General features: G+C 51.4%; 2 protein-coding genes and 1 long non-coding RNA gene across 3 annotated transcripts in view; 2 read left to right on the top strand and 1 right to left on the bottom strand.

The window, feature by feature from the left end:
• Positions 1-180: 180 nt before the first annotated feature.
• LOC137485847 (multidrug and toxin extrusion protein 2-like) lies at positions 181-9330 on the bottom strand. Its single transcript, XM_068210590.1, has 17 exons — positions 9172-9330; positions 7204-7305; positions 6704-6772; positions 6217-6365; positions 6030-6072; positions 5399-5443; positions 4923-5020; positions 4605-4702; positions 4190-4303; positions 3931-3998; positions 3523-3631; positions 3065-3140; positions 2694-2763; positions 1992-2124; positions 1619-1713; positions 1306-1387; positions 181-1018 (listed from the first exon to the last, which is right to left on the bottom strand). The coding sequence occupies exons 1-17, from the start codon at positions 9265-9267 to the stop codon at positions 783-785; spliced, it is 1683 nt and encodes a 560-aa protein (XP_068066691.1). The 5' UTR covers positions 9268-9330; the 3' UTR covers positions 181-782.
• Positions 6364-7696, top strand: LOC137485855 (uncharacterized). The gene is made up of 2 exons (XR_011005477.1): positions 6364-6647; positions 7183-7696. It is a non-coding gene; the product is annotated as an uncharacterized lncRNA (long non-coding RNA).
• A 5648-nt stretch (positions 9331-14978) lies between the features above and the next one.
• Positions 14979-21988, top strand: part of NXN (nucleoredoxin) — a 47084-nt gene continuing 40074 nt past the window's right edge. Inside the window, exon 1 of the mRNA XM_068210600.1 lies at positions 14979-15359. Within this exon, the coding sequence (XP_068066701.1) occupies positions 15042-15359 (318 nt within the window). The 5' untranslated portion in view covers positions 14979-15041. The remainder of the gene's footprint in view (positions 15360-21988) is intronic.

The following is a 21988-nucleotide window of genomic DNA, read 5'->3' on the forward strand; positions in this document are numbered from 1 at the left end:
CTGTAGGGTTGAGCAACACAACCTCCCTCTTCCACGATGCTCAACAACCGTGACAACAAATCTTGCTTTTGTACCCAAGGGGAAGAGTGATAACATTGGAGCCAGCCCTAAACCTCAGGGCCAGGGCCAGACCCACAATCCTTCCGTCCTGCCAATGACCAGGGTCACGCTCACACCATATTAAACAGCCTAACATTTACTGAGAAAACTTTATTGTATCAAAATCCCACCTTACAAAAGTGCAAAGAAGAGTTGCTTTAGGCCCTGTGCCCCAGAGGGACAGCAGGGTCAGGGCCAGCAGCCAGCACCCAACAGCAGAGTCAGACATCTTCCAGCAAAATCCATTTTGTTCCACAGCTGCTGCAAGTGGCATTTGCCACCCCAAGATACTGGTACAGGCTGGTGTGTGAGGAAACTTGCTGTGGGAAGCAGGAGCCTCTGCCATGAGCAAATGACACGGTCCCATGTCCCCAGAGAGCAGAACAGCAGCACCAGGACCCTGTCTCCTTCTGGGGTCGACCCCAGGACACACTCCCACCTCTCACGAGTGCCATCCCAGTGCAGTGCAGGAGAGGAACCAGCTCTCAAGCCTTTTTTCCCAGGTGCCACATCCTCACCCCCTTTAAGAACTCTGCGTGTGGGATAAAACATTGTGAGCTAACCAGAAACCATGCAAAGGGACTTTTTGTAAGGCACTGTGGGGGAATTCCTTCCCCACCCCACCCTCTGGGACATTGCCACGTGCCCTCCTGCTCGGTGCACAGTTCCCAGTGTCCCTGGCTTTAGCCATTGCCAGTCAGGAGCCGGACCAGGATTCCCACCAGCAGGACAGCGATGGCAGCAGCAGCAGCCAGCACACGGCGGAGGATCACGGCGCCCCATGGCACAGGGGGAAGGACAGGGACGACAGCGGGCTCCTCCTGCGTGCTGAGCTCGTGGTCAGGCTGCCTGTCACCCATCACCATGCTCTCGGGCAGGACCGTGGTGTCCCCGGTGTCCGCGTCAAGGGAGGTGTAACCTGTGGGACACAGAGCGCTGCAGGGAGGCTGCACCAGCACCTGCCACAGTCCTCCGCGTCCTTTCCCAAGGCTTGGGGACACTGGGACACACAGCTGCAAGCTGTATCTTGTACCCCATTACTCAGTGCAGGAGAAGTGCCACTGGCCCCGGGCCAGCAGCAGGCACTGTGCTCTTTCCAGCCATTTGAGCCTCCAGGACAGACATGGTGGCCACAGTTGGGAAGGAAAGGAAGGGGTTGGGTGGGGAATGTGGGCTCCCTGCATGGTGTCAGGCCTGGCTGCATACCCACAGCAGATGTTTTGTTAGCAGCTGTGCCACTGGAGTTCACGTCTTCCACTTGTTCTTTCATTCCAGCTCGGACTTGAGCCTAAAAACACAGGGAAGAGTTGCTCTTCTCAGGGCAAGGGTGTCCTGCCCAGCCCAAAAAACCCTCCACTCTCCCAAGACAAGCATTCTCAGTACCAAATTGCTCCTCTGCTACAAGAGAAGGACAGACCCCAGTTCAGTTCTGCCACCTCCTAGAGGGCTGTAGTGTTGTACTGAACAGGAGTTAACTCAGCACCTTTCAAGAACTACCAGAGAAAAGCACAGTTCTCACCTCCTCTGCAGCTTTCCTCCAATCCATTCTGACGACAAAAGCCAAGAAGGAAAGGGCTTGCACCGAGATGCAAATGATCATCCCAACCCACAGACCTACAGCAGTGGGAAGTTACTTCAGGGAGGGCTTGAGGAAAACCTGCCTTTGCCAGTCCCTGCCAGAATGCCCAAGGACTTCAGCCCAAGAACTTGGAAACAGCTCCTGGGGAAGCTGGGAAGAAACCTGGATTTACTGGGACCAACTCAGTGGCTGCCCCAAACACAGCAGTGTGCAATCCAGCCCCACTGATGCAAAGGAAGATCTGGGCGCGAGTTCCAGGGCTGAGCCTTTGTTCAACACAGCTCATGCCACGCCAGCTGGAGGGCACACGTACCTAACACCCCCATCTTGGCTGCAAACATCAGGGAGATGCCGATGGGGAAGCCGATGGTGTAATATCCGACGGCGTTGGCCATGGCGCCCAGCTTCTGCCTGCCCGTGCCCCGCAGCACCCCGCCACACGTCGCCTGAGGAGAGCGGGCACAGGGGTCACTGCCAGGGGACTCTCAGGCATGGCACAGCCCTGGGGACAGGGAAACCCACAGCGCTGTCCCACCAAGCCAAGAGAGAGCAAAGTCACATTCTGGAGCACGTGGCGTGGGGCTCGTCTCGCTCCAGCTGGCAACACAGACACCGAGCAGATCCCAAAGAGCTTCCCCACACAGCCCAGGTGCCTCCCCCAGGATATGACAGGAGGAAACAGGCCAGAGTTACTGTCTGTTGAGTATCCCAGTGTGCTGGGAGAACCTGGTATCTCTGAAGACCCAGCTGCTCACTTGTGTTGCTTTGATAAACCAGTAAAAAGCTGGAGCTTTGGCCAGGGGGAAAGAGGAGGAAAAACTGGGGTGTCTGCAGCAATGCCAAGGGGCAGCCACAAGCACAGAGGACACTGAGGTGTTACAGGTAACACAAGCAGCTGCTTTGGCAGTTTCTCAGCTGGCTTCTCTGGATCATTTCCACAGGTCCAGAGTGGGCTTCAGGCAGCTTTGCACCCCAAGCTGCAGAGAGGAGTCACTCCACGTGCTGCAATACTCACTGCTGTGGCATCCAGCAGGTGGAACGGACCAAAGATGAGCATCACTTTGGACACCAAGCTGACAATCTCCCTGTTGGGAAGATGGATGGACTGATCAGGGGAAGCAGCACCACCTGGGCCCTGGTTCTCACATACCTTCCTCAATCAACCACAAAGGCTGATGCCAGTTCCCTGATCCCAGCCTGCTACCATGCTAGTGTCCCAGTGCTAGAAGCAGCCGTGCTGCCCAAGGACACTGGGAAATGGGGAGGAACCTTTGAGATAGGGGTTTATGAACTCTTATCTGTCAGCAGCTTCTGGGGTATAAATAACACCCTCCAAGAAGGCAGTAATACTTAAAAAAGAAAAAAAAAAGAAAGCTGTTAACCCACGTGTCATTGGTGAAGATGTATCCCACCACGTCCCTTAGGCTCCCCAGCAATGCTGCAACCACCACAGCGAAAACTCCTGAAAGAAAAAGGAATAGTCACATTTCTCCAAGGGCAGCACATCCTGCTCCTGACCCAGGCCTGGACCTCAGGGGCTCCATGTGGTGGGGACTGGACTTCACTAACCTCAAATGATACTGCAGCAGAGAACAAGTCTGTTTTCCTCTCCCTCTACCCTCTGGAGTGTGAGGGCAGAACACTAAGCTGCATTTTTAAGTCTCAAAGCCTTTACACCAGGCCCATAACAGAAAAGATAAGTCAGGATCTTGCCTGATCTTGCCTTGCCAAAGGGTCCAAACAAGTGGAATGGGTTCCTGTGGGAGGTCCCTGACCTTGGGGGAGGGAAACTGAACCATTTGCTGATAATTGCCTTTTATTCTGCTCTGCAGGACTGCACTGACCTGTGCACAGCAGTGCAGTGATGCAGGAGGTCTTGGCTTGCTCCACATTCCCTGCTCCCAAGGCATTCCCCACTCTGACACTCGCAGCCACGCTGATGCCCAGAGGCACCTGAGAAGCAGGAGACAAGAGGGGGTGAGTGTCAGCAGAGCCTGCAGGGCCAGCAGAGCCTGCAGAGATTTTCTTCTTCCCCAGTGGGGAATTGGGGACAAACTGGCATTGCTGCAGTGAAGGGATTTTCCATCTGCAGCACACCCTGGATGTGTGAGGCATCACCTGCCTGGTACCTGGCTTGAGAGGCATCACCTGTCTGGTACCAACCCCTGCTTCCCACCTCAGCTCTGATCCACAGGGCCACTGCTTTGGGGTTCCTCCCAGGCTGTTTAGGGTGTCACACCCCCAGCCCTTACCATGTACGCCACACAGGCGAGCTCGTAGATGACGGATTGTGCACCCAGCTCCACCACACTGATCAGCCCTGCAAAAGATTTGTCACCCCCTTCACTGGCTGAAAAGGAGGCACCTGTCCCCATGGAATAGATGGGAACACCTGCAGTGTCCTGCAGACCCAGTCCTGAAGGGGAGGAGGCTGCTGCTGGCAGGGGGCTCTGGGGACACGCTCAAGCAGCAGCCACCAGGAACCAGAGGGAAAAGAGGATTTGGACTCACCAGCCAAGAAGCTCCCAATCTCAAAGGTCCACCACTCGATACACATCATGACCATGCCAGGCACTGCCAGCCAGATGAAGGAGCCCCAGTCCACGAGGCACTGCCTGCTCCAACCTGACAGGAGGAGGTGAAGCAGAATGAACACGTCCTTATCCACCTGCTCCCCTAAAGGGGAGCCACATCCACTCTCTGAGGACAATCCCCCTGCAGCTCACAGGACATCAGCCCAGGATTGCTGCTGTGCCATGCTGCATTCCTGTGAATATTTGACAGGAACATGTTTGGAGCTACAGTAAAGGCCTTGAGGACATGGCTACAGCATCTTCCCACTGTGAGGGGATGGCAATCCCTTTGTCACGTGCTGGTGACAATGCCAAAGACACTGCTATTCTGAAGGATTGAGACAGAACAGTACCTCCCCAGGTCTTCACATGGATCTTCTTCCACCACATGTAAAGGACGAGGAGGATGACCTGGGTGTACTGAGAAACCATGTTAGCCCAGGCAGAGCCCCTGGGGAGAGACAGGCAGGTTACAAGTGACATCCTTGCCCACCTCTTCAGCTGCAGCAGGACAGACCTGAGGGCACCCACAGCAACCTTGCTGCAGATATGAGACAGACCCCTCCAGCCTCAGATTTGCAGACTGGGGGCTGGAGGGAAGGGGTGGCAGAATGCCCTGAGCAAACCCCTGCACCCAGGGAGAGTCTGTCCCCAGCCCTGCTCACACTTACACCATGCCCAGCTTCAGAGCATAGAGGAGGAAGGCGTTCATGGCCGCATTGAGGATGTTGGCTGCAATCCCTGTCACCACCTGAGGCATAATGATCTCCTGGAAGCCAAGGAGGAACTTTGGAATTTGCTTCCCCAAAACACAGCCCAAGTCCCATCCAGTGAGCACAAGGGAGACCTCCAGCAATGCCCAAGGAGAAAGCCAAGAAGGCAGCTCATGTTCCAGGTGAGGCTGGGCTGTGTGAGACATGCAGGAGGTGACAAGCAGAGCTCAGGAGCTGGTGCAACCCATCAGACACAGAGTTGGGAAGTAGGAAATTGAGCCAGATAAGAGTGGTTCCCATGAGTTCAGCCAGGGCTGGCTCATCTCACATTCCCCAGCCCAGCTCTCCCTGGAACATGGTGAACTGAGATCCCCAAGTTTATCCATGTTCCCCACCTTTATTCCATGGCCAGAAGCTGGCCAGTTATGCAATACCTGACTCAGTAAATATCTTGTCAGCAGCTGGTACAGAAACGCCGCCTGTAAAAGTCAGGATTCAGTTCATCACCACCCTGTGACCACTGAAAACACCACCTTCCTCCAAAACCCCTGTGCTCCAGCTGAAGCACTGCCAGCACCCAAAACCAAGAGTGACAGAAAGCACATCCCATTCCCATTGGGAAAACAGATCAGTCTCCAAATGGGAAATCTCCAGTGCTTCCTCATCAGGGTGAGAAAGCCTGGAAAGCTTGGAAGGATAACCCTACAGACCCTTGTACCACAGAAGTACTGCTCCCTGCCTCAGAGGAGTCAGAGCCCAGCAGCTGTGAGTGTGGGAACAGCTCCAGCCTCTATCTCGGGGCTAAGAGTGAGCCTGGAGGCCCTGGTTCCAAAGTCCATCACAAGTTATTTGGCCACAGCAAAAGCCCTTGTACAGGAAGATGAGAGCGCCCCTGTTTGCTGGCCCAGCAGCTGCTGGCTTGTGCACATCCTGTAAGGCACGAGGTCAAGGGGCACGCTGTAAAACCCTACACCTGCCCTGTGAGGCACACAGCAAAGGCCTTCCCTCCTTTCCCTGGTGTTACTAAGGTACACAGAGCTTCTAACAGCTTTAGCAGAGACTTACAGGAAGTGCTGGAATAAAGATCATCACGTAGAGCTGAGTTAACCTGGAAAGAGAGTTGTTTCCCCAGTTAATGACCCAGCAAAGCAAGAGCCAAGCCAAACAGCGCTGCACTCCAGCTCCAGAGAGCCTTAATTTCAACACTCCATGGCAAAAGCCTGACCCAGAAGGGCTGGATGTCACCCCTGACCTGGAGACCTCGGGGTCCTGTCGGATGAGCAGGAGGATCCTCTCGGTGTTGATGAAGAGGGCCCAGCAAGGGAAGCAGAACAGCAGCAGGATGAGGGTGCCCCGCTGCAGGATGGTGCCCACCTGCTTCAGGTTCCTGCTGCCATATGTCTGGGTCAGGAGAGAGGATCAAGGTGGGCATCACAGGGAGCCAAAGGGGCTGGGCAAACACTCAGGGCAACAGCAGGACAATTAAATGCCCTTCCCATGCCTTGCAGCTGCAGATACCAGGCTGGTTGGGTGTAACTAGCAGACTGCAAATCCTCTGGCACGCAGGCATGACCCAGGGCTCCTTGGGGAAGGAGCAGGCTCCAGCCAGAGTGCTCCCAACCCTGTTCTGTCTGGCAGCTGCCACGGCCCTGCTCTTTGTGCTCAGATCACACTGCACAGGAGGTGAGACACCACCAGCAAACACCTCCAGGCCCAGGAAAGGGGGAGCTGCTACTGACCTGGGTCATCAGCGTGTCACATGCTGAGGCTAAGCCAGCACCGATGGAGATGCCTGTCACGTTGATAACCTGGAGGAGAGACAGGGGAAGCTGGCCCACAGCACTGCCTCCGTTCCAGCTGGGTGGGGAGACAGTTCTGCTACAAGTTTCTGGGAAGTTTTCCAGCCCTTCTCTATTTCTCAGAATAACACAGTCTCGTTAACTAAAGGATCTTCTAGCAAGGGGTGAAGATCTGAAGCACCACAACAAACAGTGCTGCTCCTGGCTACATGCCCAGGTCTGCTGGGTTCAGGAAGCTGGCCAGAGGCTCTCAGGTGCTGGCCTTGCACTGGCACAGGCACTGACTGCTCAGCTCCCCTCTCTTGCCTGTGCTCAGGGCAAAAAAACCCACAGGGCGCTCACATCTACATTCCTACAAGTCTGGGACTTTTGATTCTTCATTTTTTGGTGACACATAATTCATATGTTTTATACCCAAGGGGAATTGGAGCAATACGTACGGACACAGCCAGGGTCACAGCATCCAGCTCAGCTTTCCCCAGGTGGCCACAGAAGATGGAGCTGACCACGCTGATCAGGAACCCCAGCAGCTGGGCAAAGAACTAGGATGAGAGGAGAAGGAGATGTTGAGATGAGGACCTGTTAGGGCTTGTGGAACACCACCGCTCCGCCAGGAGATGGACTATGAACACTCAGGTTTCCTCGTGTTTCTGTCCACGCCTCGAGGCCAGGGCTCTGTTGAGGTCCTGGGAACCCATCCCTGCTTGCCAACACTGCTGGGCAGGGGAGGCAGCTCCAGGACTCAAGCAGGCTCTCAGTAGCTTTGTTTTTCAAAGCCAACATCTACCTGCCCTGTGGTATTTTGGTGTTACACAGCCAATCTGCCAGATAACCCCATTTAAGAGAGGCTTAAGGGCTTCACTAGAAATCCTCTTTTCCAGGATGAAGGCTGCGTAGAGAAGGGAAAATAAAACACCCCAATGCTTTTCCACATTTGCGTGCATCTGTGGAAAACTATCCTCCTAAACCACAACATCCTCTCCTCCTGGAGAGACACCAAGGCCAGTCTGCGTGTTCCTTGCCAGCAGTGTGTAACAAAGCTGCAGCAGAGATTGCACTGCAGACCTCATTTTCCCTTGGCAAGAGGATGTCTCCCTTACAGGCATCGAGGGCATGGAGTCATGGCACAGCTTGAAACAGATGGCAGGAGTTAGGGACATTTATACCCACTGAGGGGTGGGCACAGCTGGAAACCAAGCCCAGGAGCTGTTCACGCTCCTTTCCACACAGCAGTTGGCAAGACAAGAGCCCAGAGCTGCTGGAAAACCAGCTCTGAGGGGTCAGAGGAAGAGCAGAACAATCCCTTCTCCTCTGCAGACCGTCCCACTGCTGCCTGCAGATGCAGTCCTGCTGCCAAGCCCAGGCATGTTTGACCCACTGCTGTGAGTAATGCCCACAGGAGGGGTCTGTACCTCCAGCATCATCCCAGCACAGCGTTTATCATGGAACGATCATTAAACAGCAGCTGTAGGTTTGGGTTGGAGGTGTCTGTGCACATGGAAGAGCAGGCTGTGCTGCAGGCAGGACAGTTGAGGGGACTGAGAAGGCTTGATGAGTTCATCTACAGAAACTGAAAATAGTCCAGACTTCTTCAGCTGACTGAACACAGCAGGTCAGGGATTTGATGTCAGGGACGGTGCCTGTGAGAAGTTTAACAGCTGATACTTATTTACCAGATATAACAGAAGACTAAAAGCACAAACGTTCACACACGAGTGACTAGAACCAGGGCTGTGGTGCGTGGTTCCCCTTTGCGGAAGCCTCTGCAAAACGTGCTCAGCGCTGTCTGTGCCAGCTGCCAAAGGCTCCATTTCCCTCAGAGGGTCCAGACAAATGGCAAACGGCAGTTCCAGTCCAGGAAGGGTTGCAGGACAGTGAGGCATAGAGCACCCAGAGCCTGCTGGAAGGGCCAGCTATGGACCTGGCACTATGCAGAGTGCCACTTGTCACCCAAGGCGTGAGTGGCAGTGCCAGGGCTCAGGCCTGGTTTCACAGAGTTTAGCAGCTTAGTCCCCCTCCCCGAGCCCACCACTCCTCTTCCACAGCCGTGCTGCAGGGAAGCAGGGACCACGCTGGGCAGCAGCAAGAGCGCCTGGGGCAAGAATAAGGATCCGGACACTGAGAGTGGAGGAGGGACCGCGCTGTGGCCCCGGCGCCGGCGGGAAGTACATCTCCGGTTGCAGAGCCGTGCCGGGAGGCTGGAGGCAGCCGAAACCCGGCGGCACGGGACCGGCAGATGCCGAAGTCTCCCTCCTCGGCATCCCGGAGCGCCCGGGGAGCGCTGCCCGGCTGCGGACAGCCGAGCCCCGCCGCGCTCCCCGTCCCGGGAACACGCTCCCGCGGGAGGGCACCGTGTCCCCCGGGTGTCCCCCGTGTCCCTCCCCTCCCCACCCCGCCCAGGGTCTCACCACGGGCCCCGCCAGCCGGGCCAGCTCGAAGCACTCCTGCCGTGCGCCCGCGGGCAGGAGGCGCCGGGCGCCCCGCAGGCACCGCGCTGCCGCCATCGCCGCCGGTACCGCCCGGCCACCTCCGCCCGCCTTATGGGCACGGCCTGGCCGCCCCCGCCCCCGGGGCCGCGGGGCTGTGGGCGGGGCGGAACGGCTCGGCACGGCACGGTTCGGCACGGCACGGGCAGCTCCGTGCTCCGGGCCGGGGCTGGGACCCTCCGCCGGACGGGAGCGGGACCCGCACGGCCGCGCTCCGGTATCAGCTGAAGTCGGCAGCTGGGCATTCCCCGCACACACGTGTTGGCCAGAGCCAGAGCCCGTCGCGGGGATTTTGGGGTGGGGGATCCACAGTTGGTGTTGGTGGTTTGGGGATCTGCTGTGCAAGGGGCAGGGGACCCCCCCTGTTTGTTCAGCGACATCTGGAGCTCTCCCGCTCATCGGCTCTGGGGCGGGGATCCCCCGAGGAGACACGTGTTGATCACCTCTGGTCACCAGAGGTCCAGAGACCCCCGGGTAGTGGTTATGGACTGGGGGAACTCCTTGGGAGACGATGGTTTAGGACCCTCTAAGTGCTGTCTGTGAGGTGCAAAGGCAGGAATGGGACACCTGAGCAAAGTAATGTCCTCTCTGCCATCAGCGTCATGGAAACAGTGCAGGGCAGCCTCCCTTTCTCCTCCATCCACTCACCAACGCCTCGTGAGCAGGGATTGTCCCTGGTCCAGGGATTGCCACCCAGCAGGCTGGTGGCCAGCGGTGCAGCTGGCAGGGTGAGGAATGCCTGTGTTTGTCCAGCACCTGGCAAGAAGGAGATTTGGTTTGGGTCAGAGGCTGGGTTGTTACAGAAGTGAAATTTTACCTAAGTGCAGGTACTTGTAACCAAGTAGCTGTAACCAAACCTATTGCTAACGCATGGAAAATTGCAGTGGAAAGTAGGTCTCGGTTTTCCAGCTGTTTAATTGCTGCCCTGGTGCCTTATAGCTGTGGTGTCAGCAGCCCGAAAGATATTGTCTCCTTAATGTTTTACTTATCCCCTTGTCCCTTCAACTATGATGCGACATCATGAAAAATCGTATAGTAGTGGTGGTGAGTCACAGTCATTCTGATTTCAGGGTATTTCCGGACAAAAGAGAGCTCCTCTCAATGATCTTTCCTTCCTCTTCTGTGGCCAGTGGGTGCAGGATGGTGCTGCAGGGGCAGCTCTGAAGAAACAGAAATGGTTAAGGGAAAAGGTGATAACTGGCTGGTGGCGTGACTGTCACCAGCCTGGCTGCGAGATGGCCGGAGGGCTCCTGCCGCGTTATCTCCCGTGGAGGCAGAGGGGAGGTGATAAGGCTCAGACGGTGCTATTCATGGTCCTAAACGAGCAGTGCAAGTGTGAGTCCCTTTGAAGTTTCCTGGTGACCCTGCTGAGATTAATACCCCGCGCTAGTGAGGAGCGGGGAGAGAATCGGGCAGAAACCTGGGGGGAAAGGACTTTGAAAATAAAAAGGCCCATCTTTACAGGCTTGGGGAGAAACGTTCCCTCCCAGTCCCAGGAGCCAGGTTCTGGACTAGCCCCCAGAGAGCCAAATACACACAGAAGGGCTGTGGTTGAAATCCCTTTCCTTGTGTTTTGCTGGTGTTGTTTGAAATCAACTCTAGTCGCTTTCAGAAGCGCTGTTTTGTGTTTCTGTGGTTACACGTGGATCCAAGTCCTGCTGGAAAGTGGCAGAACGGACACCCCAGGACCTGGCTGGATGAGCAGGGGTGCCCTGAGGCCTCCCCCAGCACTGGCACAACAGACCTGGCACTGCCTCTGCCTCTGTGACAGGGACAAAGATCTTGCCAGCTGGATTCAGCAGGACTCATCTTCCAGAGCCACCGACGATGAGGAGGGTCAAAGGTACCACGAGCTGCCCTCAGCAATCCGGATGTTACCAGGATTGCAACACCAGCCGGAGGAATTTGAAGGGTCAAATTCCGTGCGGTTGTTTTAGACATCCAGTGAATCCGTAGCAGCGTTTTGAGAGGCTGATACCTTAACACAGATCAGTTTGAAGGAGTTAATGTGTGACCAGCCACAGTCCAGCTGGAGCAGGCAGACGGGCTGTCCTGCTGGAGCTGGTTTCGGCAGCCGGGACACTGTGCAGTTCTCAGCAATGCTGATGTGACTCCAGAAGAAAAAAAAACCGAGAGGAGAAGGATTGCAGTTGACTTGCATCATGTGCAGAGCAGAATTAGTCCTTGCTTTCCCTGCGGATTCCCAGCAGGATGGTTACCCTGGGCTTTCTCTGGATATGGATGTCCATAATCTGAAACACAGCCAACATCTTGCTGCTAAAATACACCCCACAAATGTACTCGGGATTGAGAGCTGCCCAATAAGGAGATTGTCAGGACACAATGGATTCATGTCAAACACTGAACTGTTTGAAGTGTGTCCCTTTCCTCTAAGAGACCTTGCTGCTGCCTGATGTCCACGCACTGAGGAAAATCCACTGCCCTCAGCGCAACGTGGAGTTCAGAGTGCAGCTGAATTAAAAACTGAAGAGCGTTTTGCAATCAAATTATGTTTTTATATAAGTGTGGTACCATAGGATCAGATGATCAGAGCCATCAATGGATACCTTAGGGTAACTCTGCTATTTCAGTGCCACATCCAGATGGTTTTTGAGCACTTCCAGGAATGATGACTCCACCACTACCCCGGGCAGCCTCTTCCAGGGCTCGGCCACCTTTTTGAAGAATCTTTCCCAGATATCCATCCTGTTGCAGCTCGAGGCTCTTTCCTCCTGTCCTACCGCTTGGTACCGGTGAGGACAGACTGCCCCACGCCTGGCTGCAATCTCTCCGCAGGGAATTGTGGAGCTCCGTAAGGTCCCTTTGAGCCTCCTTTTTTTCCCGGCTGCGCTCTCCGCGCTCCCTCCGCGGTGGCGGTGGCGGTCCCCGCTTGCCGTGCGCGGTGTCCCCGGCAGATGGCACCGGAGCCCCGCGTCCCGAGGTCGGGGACCGGGGGGGACACGGATCCCCTTTCCCAGCCGTTCTTGTCTCCGCTCCTCGGGCTCGGCACTTTTAACCCTGCCTCATTTCCTCGGTGTTTGTCATCTTTCAAGACCCTAATGAGCACCGGGTGGCTATCGAACATGCAGGGAAATCCCAACATGTGCCAATCATTAGCCAAATACACATATTTTATTTGATATTTAAATTTAAATTTAAATTTATATTATATTTATATTATTTATATTTATATTTATATTTATATTTATATTTATATTTATAATATTTATATTATTTATATTTATTTAAGATATTTTTGTATTTTTATATTTATATATGCATACAATATATGTATATTGTGTATATATTATAATATAATATAGTATAATATAATATAATATAATATAATAAATATAATATAATAAAATAAAATAAATATAATATAATATAACATAATATAATATAATATAATAATATATATAATATAATTAATATAATATATATAATATATAATATCTTATATATACAATATAATGTATAATATATAATGTATAATATACTATATACAACATATTATACATTATCTATTATATAGTATACGATATAAAATATAATAAACGTATTATTTAATATGCATAAATATATATTTACATATATAATATAAAATAGAATACAATATACATAAAATATATACAATATATATATTTTTGAAAAATACTTGCTAAATATACTTAAAAAAATATATATCTGAAAGAAAAAAAATAAATTTACTTTATAAATTAACTAAATATAATAAACTAATATATATAATATAATAGTTACACTAAACTAAATATATTTGAAAAAATACGTGCTACATACCTAAGTGAAAAATATAGTATGTACTAGTCAACTAGGGTGTAATATAAAAAAAAACCCACTACTTATGAAATATAAACAGGAGTTAGAAAAATGCAGATAGGCACTGGCTCTATATGAACAAGAATCTGCTTATTAAAAACCTTGGGATGCTGTCCTGACTCTTTAATTCCAAATGGGCATGCTGAATCTGTGATTCTGCTGCAGAACCAGCACCTCACCCACCACATTTTAAGCTCTCTCATGGTGTAACTTCAACTCAGTCACACCTCACCTTGTGATTTTTTTTTTCATTAACAGTTGTTTCCTCGTTTTTTTTTATTTTTCCTTAAGAGAGAAATGCTTTTGACTTTTTCTGTTTCAGAGCATCTTCCTCCTGCTTTGTTCGCTAAAAGCAGGGCCAGACGTATTAACTGCAGCCATAAATATAATTTTTACAGCAGAATATTTATCTTGCTGCATGGATTGGTTGAGTTAAGGGTTGCAGACTTAAAAAACAGCTTCCCTGCCCTGAAGAATCCAGATACTTAATTAAGGCAGATAAGGCAGGACAAATAAAAAACAAGACAAAACTTCTCCTGCTTTGAACTACCTCTAGGGAGCAGGTCTTGGCAAGAGAAAAGAGAGATTGTAAAGCTGTAATAATAATAATAATGATAATTAATTATGTTTATAAAGCATCCCCTAATGGCTCTGGATGCTACACAACGATTTTAAATACAATTGAAAGCAACAACAGTAACGAGAATCCAAATAAGGAAGGGTTGTAAAAATAAAGGTGTTTATTGCAGTAGATAGTAAGATTTCAGTGCGCTGTTTTGGGGCTCTTCTGCAGCATGGACATCAGTCAGGAGCAGCTGAGGATCCCGCAGTGAATTCTGCAGGCTTGCAGATTGCAGGCTTTGATTACAAAGAGCAAACACATTTTACAGCCTGGTTTGCATGTCACTGTCTCTGCTTTATTTCCTTTCTGTATCCCAGCCAGACAGACGGTGTAACTCAACGCAGCCCAGTTGATGTTTATGCTTCTGGACTGGCTTTCAGGTTTTTCTGCCTGCATTTGATAGGGCTAAATATGTATTTATGTTCGATTTTGGAAACAAAGAAGGGAATAAATCTGTGGGCTTTGGGGAGGCTGGATCTACCCTCATGGGGCCAGTGGGAAGTCACTGAATGGTTTGGGTTGGAAGGGACCTTATGGAAGGAGTCCTGGGAGGAGCGGCTGAGCGAGCTGGGGATGTTAACCTGGAGAAAAGGAGGCTCAGGGGTGACTTCATAATTCTCTACCACTCCCTGAAAGGTGGCCAGGCGACGGTCAGCCTCTGCTCCCAGCCCACAGCGACAGGACAAGCGGACAGTCTTAAACTGCACCGGGGGAGGTTTGGGCTGGACATCAGGAAGAAGTTCTTCACAGAAAAAGCGACTGGGCACTGGAATGGGCTGCCCAGGGAGGCGGTGGAGTCGCCATCCCTGGAGGTGGCCCACAGTGTCTGTTTGACAAGGCGGTGCCCTGTCACAGCTCGGGCTCGTGACCCCGAAGGTCTTTTCTCATCCTAGCTGGTCCTGTGCGATCCTGTGTGTGCCATCACAGGTTTCCAGGGGCTGGCAGACCTTCCACCGGAGCAGGCTGCTCAGCGCCACATCCAGCCTGGCCTCGGACGCTCCAGGGACGGGACACCCACAGCTTCTCCCAGCAAGCTGCGCCAGCGCTTACCCTCTCAGGGAAGAATTTCCCCCCAGCACCCCACCCAACCGCGCGCTGCGTCAGAGTGCAGCCCTCGCCCGCCGTGCCCCGCTCCGTGCCCCGCTCCGTGCCCGGGCTGCGCCGGCCGCGGCTCTGAGGGGTGTGGGAGGGCCGGGCCGGGGCGGCGCTGCCCGAGGCGGGGGCGGGCGCGGGGCCGCGCGGCGCGGCAGCGCCCCCTGGCGGGGCGGGGCGGGGCGTGCGCGGCCGGCGGGCGCGGAGCGGAGCGGGCGCGCAGCGGGAGCGGAGCGGGATGGCGGGCGCGCTCACCGACGTGCTGGGAGAGGTGCTGGTGGCCGCCGACGGCGAGGAGGTTGCCGTGTCGGCGCTGGCCGCCCGCGGGGTCTCCCTGGTGGGGCTCTACTTCGGCTGCAGCCTCGGCGGCCCCTGCGCGCAGCTCGGCGCCAGCCTGGCCGCCTTCTACGGGCGCTTCAGGGGGGAGGCGGCGGCGGCCGGCGGGCAGCGCCTCGAGATCGTCTTCGTGTCGGCGGAGCAGGAGCAGCAGCAGTGGCAGGAGGCGGTGCGGGCCATGCCCTGGCTGGCGCTGCCCTTCGCCGACAAGCACCGCAAGGTGAGACCCGCGGCCGCGGCCGGGCGGGGGACGGCGGGGCGCGCCCCGGGCTTTGTCTGGGGGCCGCGGGGCTCGGCCGGGGCTGGGCGCCTTCCAGAAAGTTCCCCGGGGGAGCCGGGGAGGTGGCGGCTGCTGTCCCGCGGGGCGACGTCGTCTCGTCCGGCTCCTGCGGGGCCTGGGAGCCGCGGCACCGGGGGATCCCCGCGGGAAGGGAGCCCCGGGCTGGGCATCGTGGTCTGTGCGGGCGGCCGGAGCCGCCGAGGAGCGGGGCTGCAGGTGAGGTGTGAGGGGAGCAGCTCCTCCGAGCTCAGACACGGGCACGGCGTCACTCAGGTGGGCGCCCGGGGAAAGCAGACCTTGGCGTGGGCAGCGGACACGGTGCCCGTGGGCTCGTGCGTGGCTGTGGGCACAGAAAGGAGCCGTGGCCCCCGCCAGCCGTGGGAGGACACGCGGTGGTTGAGGAGCGAGTGAGCCCGGCTCGGCTGGGAGCTGCTGGCGAAGCTGCCCGGCCAGTTTGTGGGATGGCGTTTGTTCCTCTCGTTCGGTGCGTTCGATACTCCGCAAGTTACAGCCTCTCATGCGTAGAGTTTAATCTGAAAGATAATGGACACAAAGCACGCTAAGACCCAGACCGGGCAGGCTGTGAGGAAAAGGAAGGCACAGGCTGAGCCTCCACTTCCCAACGAGCTTGCAGCGCTTAAAAGGGGAAAAAAAAAAAGCCTCTTTACAAATCTAATCTCTGGAAGCAATTGAGTAAGAATTGAAAAGATGGTGCCCCACAGTGTCATTTCTAAACATCTTTCTGGCCAGTGCTCGAGGCAGCGGGCAGACCCTGGCTCAGCTTTGGTTGGGATTGGGATAACGCTGGTACCTGCAGGGCTGGGGGTGGCTGAGCCCCCTCAGGCATCCCCTCTGTCTGGACACCTCGAGGCTGTTTTGGGATGAGAGGGATGACATCTTCCAGGATGGGTCTCTGAGCCCTGCTCCGTTCCTTAGGAAAAGGAATTGAAGGTAAACTCGGCTGTTGTCTGGCAGCGCCATGTGATGTCCCTGCTGCTCAGAAGAGATGTAGCTTTGAAACACGGATTTGCCCTTTTTTCCCTTGTTTGCCGCCGTTTTTTGTCACTAAGCCCCCAGTTCTGCAAAAACTCTCACTTATTTAAGGCTGTGCACCTGGATGATAATGCTGCCCAAGGCCCCCGGTTTTCTCCTTTGAAGTCCAGACACTTCTAACTGGGAGCTCACCCAAGTGGTCGGGATCTGGGCAGTTTCATTAATCATAGGAGCTGCAACAGAAGATTCATCCTTCAGAGAAACTACAGTTTAACTCAGGTTTCTTTTAAACCAAACCCTCTTCCTACAGGGATGTGAAAACACTGTGGTTCCAATTAGTAGCTGACCATTTCCCTACAGAACATTTCAGATTATTTAGATGGTGGGACTTCTGCTTGCCGTATTTGCTTTAAAAATTCCACTGCAATGTAGTTAAATGGTTGGGAAATCGTAGAAGTGGAAGGTGGCATTAATTTTACATGCTGGCCAATGCTTCCATCTATTAGATTGCAAGAAAACATGAAATAAAAAGATTATGGGGTCTTAAACTCTTATTCCAAGAAGCCCTGAGTTAAATTCAGGATTATTTTTGTGTGGAGTGTAAAGTAATTGAAGCTCGTGCTGTATATTTTCAAAACTAAGCAGATGTGATGTGGCTTTGGAGGAAGCTTAATCTACGGATAACAGAGAACCTATTTGTAAGTTGTAAGGGCAATTATGTCAGGATATCAGATTTCTAAACAGGAGATTTATAACCTGTAGCTCAGGCAGTTAGAAGTTTCCTTGTATAATAGGCTGATTTTTTAAAATAGCCGGGTTAATGACCTAACTCCCCAGAAAAGCACAAACTTTCTATTTTTCAAAAACATGCCAGCGAGAGCTGGGGATGTCGAGCATATGTTCAGTACCTCACGGGCTTAATTTGTTTTAAAACAAAAGCATCAGAGGAATGTAGGCAGTGCTTTTGAGTTATGGTTCCTTTGCACTAAGGGATACTCTTAAACCCCAGCGAATTATATAGATTTATGGGGGAAAAGGGATATTATAGATGCCGGGTAGAGACAGCAAGAGGGGTGGGAACAGTGAGAGCTCTGTCCCTGAGCTCTCAGCTCCCTATCCTTGCAGGTTACAGGGCTTGTTTGGGAGAAGCTCTGCCCAGCAGGGTTGAGTGTGGGTGATGCCCAGGCTCAAAGACCTCCTGAAGTCCTTTCAAGCCAACTCTTCCCATTGTGGGTTGGTTACTTTATTTACTGAGGCTGTGAAAGCTTTGTGGAGAGATTATGGGTTCCTATCCTGTATAAAAGCATCACTTTTGTTGCTCAGTGTTATTGAAAAAGATGACTTTTAAGGTCTATCTGTCATTATTCTTCTCTAGCGTACTCTGCATTTTTCTGCATCTCTCCTTCCAAACTCTGGGCACCAAATGTTGATAGATCTTAAAACCTCGGCTCCTTTCTGGGTTTGCAGTACAATTCCCACAGTCCTAAAAGTAAATTAGCATCTTACTCTGATGGTTATTGGGCAAAGTAGATGGAATTGTCAAAGCAAACAGCCACTCTTCGTTGAATGCCTCGGTAACTCAATAATGCCGGGGTGCAGTTACCAGGGACAACCAGTTCAATTGGAGTAACTTCAGCACACAGCAATTTTTGCCTCCAAACCAGTAATAAAAGAAAGCAGTACAAGTCAGCAAACATCTGGCCATGGGGAAAGCCTTTGATTAATGAGGAGGATGGCATTATGCCTCTGTCTGAGCCGCAGCCAGACCTATTATTGGGTGGGTTTTTTTCAAGGACAAAACCAGAATGAGCCAAATGAGATTGGAGGCCTTTAACTCGTGGTGTGCGTCCCTCAGTTAAGTTGTTCAGGCCTGGATTTGGGCAGCCACAGGTAGCTTTTGGTAATTGATTTGTCTTCTGATAATGCCTGGCGAGGCTGAGCAGAGCAATGGGGAGAAGACGTTGCTCGGTGTCTTCGTTTTGGTTGTGGTTTTGGTTTAACGTCACCCCGTTGTTGTCTGTTTGCACGGACATCTGCTCGAGTTCTGGAGGGTTGATTTAATAACAGCTTTAATAGCCTGATTGCTGCTGAGAGCCTCAGTAGTGTAAACAGCCCCCATCTGCCTACATGCCCTGATGTCCCCCAGCACCCACAGCGAGGTGTCTCCCTTCCTGCTGTCGGAAGGATCCCAGACTTCTCCTGGTGAGCTCCACACCATCCCTGCTGCTGAGTCCACCTACACTCAGGGTGAATTTGGGTCCTTTTCAAGGCCTTATGGCACACAGGCTGTTGGAGGAGTGCTGTCCTGCTGTGTTGCTGTGGGACATCTTGGTCATCTCTGCTAAAAAAAGATAAACCATTCACATTCTCCATTGGGTAGATCCTCTCACATGGTTCCACATAGGAGTGGGAGAAAGGAGAGTGCTGGAGGAGAAAAAGCTCTACAGTGAGAGAGCAGCAGTTTATCTTTTGCTGTTGTTTATTTGCCTTTGCTTTTGTTTTTACTTGTTACTTTCTTGGCCCAGTCATTTTCCTCATTATTTTTAATCTTGAATTTTCTCCTGACACTTCCTTGGTGCATCCACACAGTGCCGCAGTGGCGCTGGGGCTGCGCTTTGCCTCTCTGGTGTTTTGTGTTTTTCTGCTGTATTTATGCATCTGGTTGAATGTTGTACAGATTCTTCTTGGGAAGGCTGAGATGCTTCTGTTCTGGATTTAAATAAATGCAAAACATGTTGATTGTTTTTCTGTGATTATTCAGTCAAGTATCTGAAAACAATTTGAGGATCTCCTTTTGCTCACACTGGTAAATTCCCTTTGATTGGGACAGAGTGTTTTCCCGTTATCTGAAAAGATCATCTGCCATGGGAGTCTCTCCTAATATGACACCAGGTACTAATTTTGTAGGTAGGCTTTGTACAAGAAATGGTGGGGAGAAGATATTCAATGGTGTCATTGAATTAGTCTCTCCACAATTTTTTTTGTGGAGGAAAAGTCTTCAAACCCTTGATTACAGTTTAAGGTACACCCTGATTTTCAGGGACTCGGAACTTTTCTGTTTGAAATTGCCATCTGCTGAGATCTGGGAGGCAAGTGGTCAGCACAGATGTGGGATTTGTCTTACAGAAGATTTTGTAAATCACTTGAAGCAGCTTTTGAATTTCATCATATAAAAATATCTAAGTAATCACTTTCAGCTGTATTCCTGACTTTATATTTCTGGGGTGGGAATGTATATGAACTCCTTGGCTCATGGAGCTGTAGATTTGAAAAATATGGTCTTTTCATGACATCAGGCTATTGAGTAAGAAGCAAGGCATTAGCAGCACCAACTGATTCTTTGTTTGCTTTGAAACTTTGCTGATCTGAAATGTAAGAATGGGAGATGTATGAAGGGAGCAGAGGGAAGCCTGTGCGCTGTTTTTCATTGTGGCATCTTAATCCAGATGTTGAAATGAAAACGTTCCTTTAAAAATGCACAGTTGACAATTTCATTCGTTACTCTCAGGTTGCAGGACTGAGCAAAGGAACTTTACTTTGTAAAGTAATCAGTGCATAGTTCTTCTCCAAAAATGCATTCTTTAGAGGCTGAACACGTAACAGCTTTACAAAAGAAAGTGCAGAACAATGGAGTGTTTTCCCCTGCGATTTTGGAGACGTTCAACAGTGAACTCCAATTATGAGTGAGGAATAAGCTATTCAGTATTTCCATATTGTGCAGATGACATCGAAGCCAAAACATTTTGACTTCTTGTTGTTGTTGATGCCTTTTTTCCAAATTATTGCTGTGTGTGTTTTACACAGCTTTGCAGTCACCCTCCGTGCAATTAGCAGTCCTCTCTCATGCCAAGACCCTAATCCTTCTGTGAAATCCCTATAAGTGTCAGTAGGCTGCAAGTCTGGGGACTGTATCCTGCTCCTGCAAGAGCTGCAAAAACACCACTGACGTCCGTGGAGATTGGATTTCACCCCATATCCAAACTGTTGCCTGCCTGAGCGCTTTCCCTGGGGGAGAATTAGTATTTTAAAAGTCTTGCTGACGTGTAGTCTGCTGTGGTGTTTATTACATCCTTCAGTGGGTAATTGCCCACGTTCTAGGACCTGCTCTGAAAGTCTTGGGCACCTTTCCATTATCAAATCCTCCTGGCTCCAAGGTGGGGACAAGCAGTTTGCTGATCACATGATTGGTTCTTGAACAGGGCTCTATACACATCCCATCCCAAAAACTGACATCAGGTTTGTGTGGCCTTTGGATGGTGGCTTCTTCAAGTGGTGCAATAACATTTTAGTTTGAAATTCAGTAGCTGTCTCCTTGTTCAGTACTCAATCCTTTTGTATTGCTGCCCACAGGTATTGCTTAGTACTAGAAAGTTTGGGTGAAATTCACGGTGAGTTGATTGCTGGCAGGTTTGGGTTTTGGAAGAGCCCAGGATAGTTTGGAGATTTTTGATCCTTTCTCATGGACAAAATTTTAGTGTTTCAAGGCAGAACTTGGTGGGGTGAGTGTGTGGGACTGGGGTAAGGTTTCACTTCTGAATTGTATCTGGGTAGAGTTCTGTGTTTTGCATTCCTATTTTTTTCAGCCATGCTCCCAGCATGGAAGCTGGGACATGGTTTTAATCTAAGTCAAATCAGAAAATATTGCAGTTTTTAGTGACCATACCATGGGGATTCTCATCCCAACCCTCCTCCCCAGCAATCCAGATTCAACATAGTGATTGCCTCCTCCTTATTGCTAGAATTTGATGTGAAATGTAGGGATCTAGGGAAACTAAGAGAGCATGGGAGGCTGTGGTACAGCAGGCTGAACTCTGAACTCAGCAAAACAAATTTGAGCTGCGCTTGTCTGAGCATTTGTTTGATGAGAAGCTTATTGGTGTGTGTGGATTGCTTCCTCCTCCTTCCCCTCCCCATTGTTTTTATCAGGGAAACAAGTTCCAAGCAAAATATTCCAAAGTGATATTTAATTACTCTTTAAAATGCAACTATTTGTCTTATCAGCCATGTGGATTTCTATTTGTTGCTTTGATTTGACAGTTAGTAGTTTGTAATTTTGAAAAGCTTACACGCTCCAGGAATCTGTGATTTTTATGCTTTTGAAAGTCGAGATGTTGAATTAACTGCAGCTTTGAACTATTCACGGATAATTTCAGGCCCCCTGCTTTCAGCAGATACAAGCTGACTCCTGAGCTTTCAGGCTGGCTTGAATACTGAATAATCACGACTTTATAGCTGTGTGTGCTCTCTAAACTGGTTCCATGGCACATCACAGTGTAATGCACGATAGGTTTGAAATGTTTTTGTAGACAGATCACTTTGTGCCATCTCCAGATAATAACGGTTGGGAAAGGAGGGAGTACTGCCAGCCTGGGTAGGGTGCTTGGATTCATTACAGCTTGGGCTTTGGGCACATTAATTCCTCTTTGTTCTTGGGGTGGGAGCCCAGATGGGGGACTAGGGGGTGTTCTGGGGAGGGGGCTTTCTGCAGCACTGCCTTGATGTCCCTCTGCAGAGCAGCTTCCTCTGTGCTGGCTGGAACTGCTGCTTCTCAGCTGATGCTCTGTAGGCAAAAAACC

This window comes from Anomalospiza imberbis, chromosome 20 (assembly GCF_031753505.1).
Source record: "Anomalospiza imberbis isolate Cuckoo-Finch-1a 21T00152 chromosome 20, ASM3175350v1, whole genome shotgun sequence".
Taxonomy (NCBI): Eukaryota; Metazoa; Chordata; class Aves; order Passeriformes; family Viduidae; genus Anomalospiza; species Anomalospiza imberbis.